This window comes from Pleurodeles waltl, chromosome 6 (genome assembly GCF_031143425.1).
Source record: "Pleurodeles waltl isolate 20211129_DDA chromosome 6, aPleWal1.hap1.20221129, whole genome shotgun sequence".
Lineage (NCBI taxonomy): Eukaryota > Metazoa > Chordata > Amphibia > Caudata > Salamandridae > Pleurodeles > Pleurodeles waltl.
The window spans coordinates 222,325,127-222,335,407 of record NC_090445.1 but is presented as its reverse complement, the minus strand read 5'-3'; the positions used below and the strand labels follow the sequence as shown (position 1 = coordinate 222,335,407).

The 10,281-nt window shown below is 43.3% G+C and overlaps 1 protein-coding gene across 1 annotated transcript in view; it reads right to left on the bottom strand.

Moving 5' to 3' along the window:
- Nucleotides 1-4,194: 4,194 nt before the first annotated feature.
- The window catches only part of HIGD1B (HIG1 hypoxia inducible domain family member 1B), a 158,856-nt gene continuing 152,769 nt past the window's right edge, over nt 4,195-10,281 (bottom strand). Inside the window, exon 4 of the mRNA XM_069237935.1 lies at nt 4,195-9,729. Within this exon, the coding sequence (XP_069094036.1) occupies nt 9,665-9,729 (65 nt within the window). The 3' untranslated portion in view covers nt 4,195-9,664. The remainder of the gene's footprint in view (nt 9,730-10,281) is intronic.

The window sequence follows — 10,281 nt, the reverse complement described above, 5'->3', positions numbered from 1 at the left end:
AACCAGCTCCATCCTGCTGTGATTTTTTAAAACATCCTGGTTGGCGCCTGAAACAGGGGGGAGTATTGCCTGTGCCATTCACTAGGCAAGCCCTATCCAGTTGCTCCCATGCCCTGAGTAGGTCAAAGAATAATGCTTACCACCAGGGCCCAAATGTATGAATCCCTTGCATTGCCATTTTCTCAGGACAAGGTAACACATGAACATTAGTGAGATATACTGTGCCAAGCAGAAGTAAATTTGGAGTAATGAAAGGCAGCACAAGTCGCTACCTTGCATTACTCTGCGCTGGGAAGGCATTCCATGGATGGAGCATGGGTGTTCCCATGCATCCACCAATGTTTTTTGGCGCATTCCAGTTGGACTAATACTAGTAAACTTCAGAATTCGTCAATGCTAAACCTTCCTAGGTGAGGTGTAACAAGGAGACTTCTGTTTATTTCTTCTCATTTCGTTTTTTCTCCTTCTACATATGAGCATTGCACATAGAAACAGGAAAAAGCCTCAGAGGATTGTTTTGCTGCAGGACAGAGTCCCTGCCTGCAAAAGAACAATCCACTCTTAGCTGTAGCGCAGGTAGCCTTGCACTGTGGTGCAAGGGTTCATGCACTGGCACTACGCTGCACTGAGTGCGTAAGTGCAGGGAGAGGACAGGTATGTGGCATATCGTGGTATATCTGGTGTATTGCTGTCTTCTTCTTGGCATGCAATGCAGCACAAGTTGTCTTGCTGTGTTGTATGGCATGTTAGTAAATCTCACCCCAGATTTCCACAACTTCATGGCACATGGAAAGCTGGGAAGGTCAGAGTAATGCCCAGATATCAGAAAAGAACAGTCATTGTTCTAGTGCAGCTCTCAGGGCCATACGCAAAGAATAGTACCCAATCAGCTGTCAGGGTAGTTCCTAGGCTGATTATGAGATTACTTGGCTACTAGTATGGTAGTACTGCAGGTAATGCTGATGCTACTTTAATACTACTGCTTGCTACACGTACAGCATTGTCCATTACTATTGATACTTTCGCTTCTGGAACAGCTACTGATAGTATTAATAATATCACTTACGGTCACGCTAATATCTACAGTAGATCTACTAGCATGCCTACAATGGTACAATGGTGTCAGTGGCGATGTTAGGAGCTTTCAGGATAATAAACGAGGATTCGTTCATTAGATCAAGAAGTTGTAGTAAATTACAACAGTAGCGGCGGGTAGTTTATTCAGTTAGCACAAACATTATTTCCTTCTCCCTTTCTTTCCTCTTTTTGTCTCCCTCTCTTCCTCTCAAATCCTTTTCTTTCACCCTAGTCCATCCTACCAATTCCCCATCTTGATATTAACCGCTGTGGACAATAACATTTGTTTGAAATGAATCTGAGGTGTGATGTTTTTGGCAATGACATAAGAAAAATAAGGCAAAGTTTGGTTAACCAATTGTTCATGAATTTAAAAATCGGAAATATATTTTGAAATAGATGATGCATGTACACGTTAAATGCCAAAAAAGAATACCAAACCAGTTCTAGATCAACTACTTGTAGTATTACTAATGGTCACTCTGACACCGGTAGTAGTGCTACCAGTACCACAGACTATTGAATGTTGAAGTTATCACCATTTCATTAAATGCTTCTACATCACTTTGAGAACATAAAAGCTCCTTTTCTCAATTATTTGATTATCTGGCTAAAAGAGAACATTTACATTTACTTTCAACAAATAGATTTATTAAATAAGTTTTCGTGTGTATATAAAATACAGGTGAAACAGGATACATGATACTAAGTAAAACACAAGTCATATATATTCTAACGAACACATTAATAAAACATTTCAGTAAACAAAAAATGAAGTCATTACAAATGTAATATTCATTGTTGTACTGCCTGACCCCCCCATAGACTTCCCATAAGCAAATGCCTCAATATAATTAATTATTTATTTAATTATAAACGTGTTATTTTTGTATTCTTAAATTGTTCTTCATTTTGCAAAGGTTTGTTTGAAAATAAAGTGCTGCATGGTACATCCCTTTGCAATCTTTTCGTTATAATTAGACTATGAATTGCTAGGGTAATAGTTACACCATTCATTTATGCACTTTTTTTCTCAAGTTTATTATTTAATTAATAATGTTTAAAGTCTATGAATGTAGCTACATAGATCTGGATCCATCAATAAGTAATTCTTAATACATTTCAGATTCGATATCTTTGTATAATATGAAATAACACCCACAATAAAAGAACATGATGACATTGGCGTGTAATGTGTATGAGATCTCTGAAAAATCAGTATGCTGACAACAACCAAATCTAGCTCACAATCTTCACAACCAACAACATTAAAAAAAAACAAAGTCTGCCTCAAATATATCCAAATCTGGATGCCATCAAACTACCTGATGCTAAACATGGGAAGTTTGAATTCCTGCTGTTTACCAGCAAGACCAAACAATCTCCAATTAAACCTAATACATTTCACATCCCAACAAACAGCACAGGCCAAATAGACTCGAATCTCTCACTCAAATCCATTACCAAGAAGACCAAACGGCTTGGTTCCAACTCTCTCTTCTGAAAAAAACTGAAACCTTTACATCCAGGAGAAAAATTCAGAATGACACTGCAAGGCCTAGTCCTCTTCCGTGAAGATGGAGGCAACCCCCTGCTCAACGGCATCCAAGGGACCTCACCCTTGCTCCACTGAAAGGCATCCTTCCCACAGCAGGACAGGTTGTCAAGGGACTTAAAAAATCCAACCACATTACCCTCGAGCTAAAGACTATACACTGGCCCCACCTGGAAGCACAGATCATCTTTAAGAATATTTCCATAGTTTATAAGGCCCCCTACAGCAAGACCCCTAAAAAAACCTAGTTAGCTATATTTGAAGTTTAACACCAGACGATGAGCTCTGACTTTGCCGTATTAGAGACAAAACACTGGAGGAAGAAGAAAATAAGAAAACAATCCTATTCAGCAAAGGTCCCCAGGATCTGGAACAACATCCTCTCTTACATCAGCAAAGCACCAACCCTTCTATAAATTAGGAAGAAACTGAAAACTGACCTCTTCATGGTATACTACCTCACACAGGCTGACGTCTCCAAACATACTCTACCTCTACCTCCTCCCTTTGTCCCTCCCCCTGTGTAGGATTGCTCCCAGTTCATGGATAGCGAATTCAAAAGTGACTTGTCTAAGTTCACGATCGTGTGTGTGTGTGTGTGTGTGTCTGCGTGCACGCCTGCCCATATTCAACCTTATTACCCATAGAGGTCCAATATCCAAGGAAAATAACCTTCATCCAACGTACTTCAATCAACAGATTGGGTAACTCTGTACTAATGCACCTCAAAGCACTCCTTACCTTGTTGGGCCTGTCACTGCTACTTAGGTCAGTAGGCAGAGACAACTGTTCACCTACCTCATGTCCCACTATTGTCTAAATCCTGCTGCAAAGAGAAAATAAATTCTGAACTATGAACTTCAGACCTGTAGTGGAGCCTGATGCAGAACTGGGACAATAAGGAAATGCTTTCATAAGATGCTGGAAAGTTGAATTGCTTTATTTTTTCTTTATTATAAAGAAAAGAAAAGAATTCAAAAACTAATGCAGGAGTCATTTTCTATATATTCTATATAAGGTTAAGGAACCATTGAACTGAACACTATTAGCGCCGCATTTGCGTCATTTTTTGACGCAAAAGCGGCGCATACTTACAAAATACAATTGGGCCATATTTATACTTTTTGACGCAAAACTGCGCTAACGCAGTTTTGCGCCAAAAAAATTAGCGCCGGCTAACGCCATTCTGAAGCGCCATGCGGGCGCCGTATTTATTGAATGGCGTTAGCCGGCGTTAGTCGACCGGCGCTGCCTGGTGTGCGTGAAAAAAAACCACGTACACCAGGCAGCGCCGGCGTAGGGAAAAATGGCGTTTGGGCGTCCAAAAATGGGGCAAGTCAGGCTGAGGCAAAAAAATCGTCTTAACCCGATTTGCGCCATTTTTGTTTGGCGCCCAGACGCCATTAACATGACTCCTGTCTTAGCAAAGACAGGAGTCATGCCCCCTTGCCCAATGGCCATGCCCAGGGGACTTCTGTCCCCTGGGCATGGTCATTGGGCATAGTGGCATGTAGGGGGGCACAAATCAGGCCCCCCATGCCACAATTTTTTTTTTTTTTTTTAAATTACCACAACTTACCTTTTCTTCCCTGGGATGGGTCCTTCCAGCCTTGGGTGTCCTCCTGGGGTGGGCAAGGGTGGCAGGGGGTGTCCCTGGGGGCTTGGGAGGGCACCTCTGGGCTCATTCTGAGCCCACAGGTCCCTTAACGCTTGCCCTGACCCAGGCGCTAAAATCCGGCGCAAATGCGGGTTTTGTAGTCCCGCCCACTCCCAGGCGTCATTTTTGCCCGGGAGTATAAATCCGACGCAATAGCATCGGAGTCATTTTTTAAGACGGGAACGCCTACCTTGCATATCATTAACGCAAGGAAGGTGTTCACGCCAAAAAATGACGCTAACTCCATGAACTTTGGCGCTAGACGCGTCTAACGCCAAAGTATAAATATGGAGTTAGTTTTGCGTCGAATTTGCGTCGAAAAAAACGACGCAAATTCGGCGCAAACGGAGTATAAATATGCCCCAATTGTATTTTGTAAGTTTGCCCCGCTTTTGCGTCAAAAAGCGGCGCAAATGCGGCGCTAAAAAAGTATAAATATGGGCCTAATTATTTTTGCTGACGTATATCAGATCAAATCTCTTACCAATTCACTACATCTTTTTTAAATAAGTCACCGTGGTTATGTGAAGACAAAACGTATTTGCATTATTTTAAATATACTGCTCATCCGGCACAGACCGTACTCTTTCATAGTTCGGAAGTCATTTAACCCTTCCACGCTGTACTATATCATTCCTTGCTTATTTGGCTAAACTAGGAAGACATTAAACATTAGATAAATGGGCATCAGATGCACTGCAGAGTTTTTTGTTTTTTTTCCAATTGGTACTGCATTTTTAACTATGCAGGAAACTTCTCCTTGGTGGCCAACACCCCCAAACAGTAAGCATTTACCGTGCAAATGTGCCTGTGCTGCAGTATGCATATGGAACTGTAGGAAAGAGGTTTACAAACTAAGAGGAAGTGGCTCCTATAGAAAGGCTCAACCTCCTAACATATCCCACTAATTTAAGGGTTAAAAATCCTATTGTTTATCATTTTTTAAACTTCAGGCCAGACAAATGAACAGATTCGAACACGGAATATATGTATATCCTGTGAGCCAGTGCAATGCTCGTTTGATGACAGACATGGCCAGGTTTTCTCAGATGATATATTACCCAAACAGTAGCAGTCTAATGAAGACTTAGGCCAGCGCTACGTGCACATAGTTGCAACAGTTTTCTAGGCATTCAAACCAAGGAAGCTAAGTCCTTAGCAGAAATACTGCCAGTGATTTCTTCCTCCAGAGCTGAAAATATCAATTGACCAGATCACCACTCCTACCTGTGCTTTAAAGGATGACTTTTGACTGCAGGAAGCTTCTAGGGTTCCCCATACTATATTTGAGAGCAACCAAAGAGATCAGCAGGATTTTTTCCTGCATGTTAACACCCTTCATCAGCTCAATGACTATGACTTTTCTTTTATTCTAATTAAGTTAATTCAATCAGCTTTCATCCAACTCTCCACCCTTCCGAAAGCATCTGCTAAGGTCCCATACTGCACTAGTTTACCATTCTGCGTGACAAAGAGATGAGTGTAGCCTGTACATGTTTGACACCCCAGGCCCATTGCTTCAATAACATAGCGCAGTAAGACAATATACACATTAAAAAGATGGGTAATAGGTGGAACCCTTGAGGTTATGGAGTAAAGAGTCGACTAATAGCTGTCTACCGTCGCTGTCTTTGTACAGATGTCAGGTTCGATTCTGACCACCTCCGTAGCTGCAGAAGCTGGACAAAGAGGGCAACCATTTCTACCAGTTGGATAAACTGAATGCTGTGGTGCACATTGTGAAATACTAGCATCAGGTCCCAGAAAGATCAATACCTGGCTGTGGTCAACAAACGTCAGTTTAGTGTCGAGGTCATTATACTGTGTGGTCTGCATCAATTTACCATCCAGAAACCTGCCTGCACAGAATGAATACAAAAATCGCTGATTAGGTGCTCATGTAGCTCTTTCTCCACTATTTCTATAAAAACTTGGGGAGGTTTGGAGTATAAGAACATGCAGTTACACATAATATTCGGACCAAAGACAGGTTTTTTAGGAGGCTCAATTCTCCCTTTTGGGGGATATTCTTAACTGTGTTTACCAGAAAAAAGCTAATTGTCTGAGCATCGGATGGCAAAACCAAAGAACTTTGAAATTCGAGCTTGAAAAGACAGTCTTTGAGAGATACTCCTCAGTTGCTTGTCAGCGTGGTCTGTTATTCCCTCCACAATTCTAGACGAATTGTCCTGGTTGGAAGTTAGATTTGCACTACTGTGATAGCTTGGAGTCCAGGAAATTTGCAAGGAGTGTGCTGAGGTCAAACCTTTTAAGGTGCACACAGCTCCCTCTTGGAACTCTGTTGCCTAGCCCTAAAACAACAAGATAACATTCTGGGCCTGTACTACCTAAAGGACGCATTTCCCCTGTAGCGCCCTGGTGCACCTTTAAACAGGTGCACTGGCCGCAAACAGAGAAAATGCTCCCTATTATGAAGAATGCACAGCCCCAGGGCAGACACAAACTCACACAGCCCTGGGGGCAGCACATTCAAGTGAAATACAGAGCAGCTGATTAAAAGCAGGTCTGTGTTACAAAGTGCAGGCGGCAACCGGCCTGCTTTTTCAAGAGGGATTAGAGATCCCCTTGCTGGCGGGTACAGTGAGTGACTGCAGCCGTCTGTAGGGGGATGTCTGGGGGATTTATAAGACCCCCCCCAGTCCTCGGGAGGGCTGCCCTCAGGGGAGGTACTGACAGTGTGCACAGTATCAGTGCGCCTCCTGAGGACATGTTTGACTCTGTGCTTGCAACGGTAATAAGGTGCTGGCGCAGAGTCAGTGACACCCCCATTTGCAATTGCCCACGCCCCCATGCAAATGAGGGAATGCCGTTTCACTATAGCACTGGCGCTACATGTACGCCAGCTCTATCAGTATTACAGAAGGGCCTACACAAATGCCTGCGGCCCCTACTGTAATACCAAAATACCCTTTCTATTGCACCCCCAAGGCACTTTTTGTAATACAGCCTCTGGGACTGTATCATGAATATGGACCACTTTCCCTGTTGCTCCATGGTGCACCTTTCAAAAGGTGTGCCGGACATAAAGAGGGACAGTGGCCGTATTACAAAGAGTACCCTGCTCCCAAGTCAGCCGCAAACCTATGAAATACGGAGAAGCTGTTTAAAAGCTGCTGCGTGTTTCACCATGCAGGCGTCAACCCAGCTGCACTTTCAAGAGGGAAAAGAAATCCTGCTGCAGGCAGGTGCAGTGAGTGACTGCAGCCGTCTGCAGAGGGAGGTCATGAGGCCCCCTTTGTCCTTCCCAGAGGGCTGTTGCGGTGCACTTTCAGTGCACCTCCTAAAGGCTTGTTTGCCTCTGCGCAAATGTCTATAATATGGCGCAGGCACAGAGGCAAAGTGGTTCTTGATGGGTAGAAAACAAAATGTCCTTATAATCTGCTGAAAACTAATAATCAGCTACATACCTTTGCCAGCAAAGTTTGCAAGCATCTTCTAACTGCAGTTTGCAAAGTGTGACAAGTTCCCCAGTTTCGCTCAGCTTCACTTGAAAAAGAACTTGGTCCATAAAAAGAAAATGTTTCAGGGAGAGAACTGTCCACCACAAATGTTTTACTGGTTAACTTTCAAAATTAAAGTGTTTTTTGTGAAGCTTTTCACGGACAACCTTACCTTTTATAGACATTTTCTCCATCTATTGTTTTCAAAATTCACAACTTTTGTGAAGTTCATGAAGAATGGCAAAACATTCCAGCTATGCTCTTCCAGAATGGAAACATCTGAATTTATGAAAGACTGCTGGAGTAGAACAGGTTATTTTCCCATTGTGCTATTCATCAAGCAATAGCACCTTCCATAGACTATCATGTGACCCACCATTGTTTGTTCAAAGGTTAGTATTGTACATAAGTAGGATCTCCTCACTATTAGTAGTGTGCATATTCACCTTGCTATACTTCTACTTCAAGGAACATAAAATGGCTACCGTTGATGGTCTACTCAGGACCTACAAACATATCACAACGTTCTCATTGTAAGGTCAACGGGCCCTGCTGTGTACTTAAGAGTTTTCCATTGTTCTTGCCTTACACTGGAAAATACCTACAATGGAGAGCTTGGGTAAGCTCAGTGCTTAATTTGTGCTAGTTGTTTCCGGTGCTGAGCACCGACACTTATTTTTGAGGGCCGGGGCTTATACTTCTGCCTCAAGCAATTGCTGCGAGCAAAAGACACACATGGGAAAGATGGATGAAGGGAAAAACGAAAAAGCGTCACTAAAGGAGAAAGTAGAAAGCTGCAAGAGTGAGCTGAAGGGGCAGTGAGTGGCTTTATATGGATTGAAGAGGCCCGCGATGGCTTCAGGATTACGCCGCGTCAGTGTTCCATGTTCACTCATTTAATTGCACTAGCCGCGGGTTTAAGAGGAGGGCTTTGGGCACCGGCACCTCTTTATTTACAAATTAAGCACTGGGTAAGCTATACTGTAGAAGACAACATACACGGGCTACGGTTTTTGCAAATCTCTGAAGAGCTACGCGTTACTGTCCTCACTCTGTCCCATTTCTTTTTGCTCCTTGTTCAATGCTTCTCCTAGAGGAGGTAGTATCTCTGCCAAAGGCCCAACTAAGGAGATGTCTTTAATCTGGGCGTACAGCAACAATAGGTGTTTCAGAGCAATCCTATTGAAGCAGGTGTTCTGTGGATAAGTACATGCAATTATGTGAGTAAGTTGGGTACTGGCCTGTTAAATGCTGCCTTGTTAATGTTGGAAACGTCATTGATTACACTGGGGCAATGATCACCTATTATACTTTACTGATTACATGAAATGGTACGCAACAAGTAACTGATTACCTTTGATAGGAAATTATTTCTTCTTAATTGATATACTGCTACAGCGGAAAAACAAGCACAACATCCTTCCAATCACCCGCTCGACGGCGTAGCATGCTGCCTGTGCCGGCAAGCTCGTCATCGCCAACACAGGGGGTGGTACGCCCTATATAATACATATAATACTAGCAGCGCACTGTGCATTTCAAAAACCACCGCAAAAAGGGGAGGGAAATTGATAAATGTACTACTATTGGTAACGCACTCGTCCATTACGATCAAGCAGTAGTTTGGATGCGACATTAGTGAATGTGTGCATCAGCGTTGAGATAATGTTTTTTTTAAAAGCAAGTTTGCCACTGCCTCGGCCATTACAACTTTTAAGAGGAAGCAGCTTGGCATGAAATCTTTCACTTTGGGTATAGATAATCGATTCTAGGCGAGCCCCCTTAAGGAATTGTCCAAGATCAGTGGTCTGGGTTGCAGCCTGGGCAGTGGGGATCTCCCTTTCCGGAAGACGCCGGCGTCATCTCTCTGAGAGGTCCTGCATACTGGACATCTTCTTCCTGTTCCGTCCGCTTCTACTTCCTGGTCAGTCCCTGGGATGGCTTCAGCACGTATTCTTTGTACATACTGTACGTCGCTCCTGTGAGAGAGAAAGGACCAAACTGTGAGCAGCTGTAGGAGGAAAGCCCCGGAAGTACATCACACCTTGCTGGGGGGCTCAGATAAAGGAGTCAGTGCAGTGGTAGATGGCGGCCCGAGAACCATGTCTGCCCCAGTCATACACAGCTGTTATTAAATAATATTTGGGAACACGAGTTTCCACAATCCCTTGGCCGATCCCACCACCATATTTGTGTTTGTGTGATTAGCGGAAATCCCAGGAGGGGGAGAGCAGGAAGAATGCTCCAGTCTTTCCCACAGTCCCATCCAGAGGTCCAGGCCTGACGGCCATACCCGTGTCGAATGTAATAAGGTCCCCATTTTAAAGGGTCTAAAATGTCAAGTTGTTTTCTTTTCAATGCGATCATTATGTTTGTACTGTGTTTATATACCAGATCTGTTTGTATATGACACTGACTGAAACCCCAAGCAAGTAGTAAGTGCCCCACATTGGGAGGTAATACCACAGGTCGAGTACAAGCCTTTCTAGCTTGCCCTGTGAGTACTCGCACTTCTCAGCAAGACTGTTCTA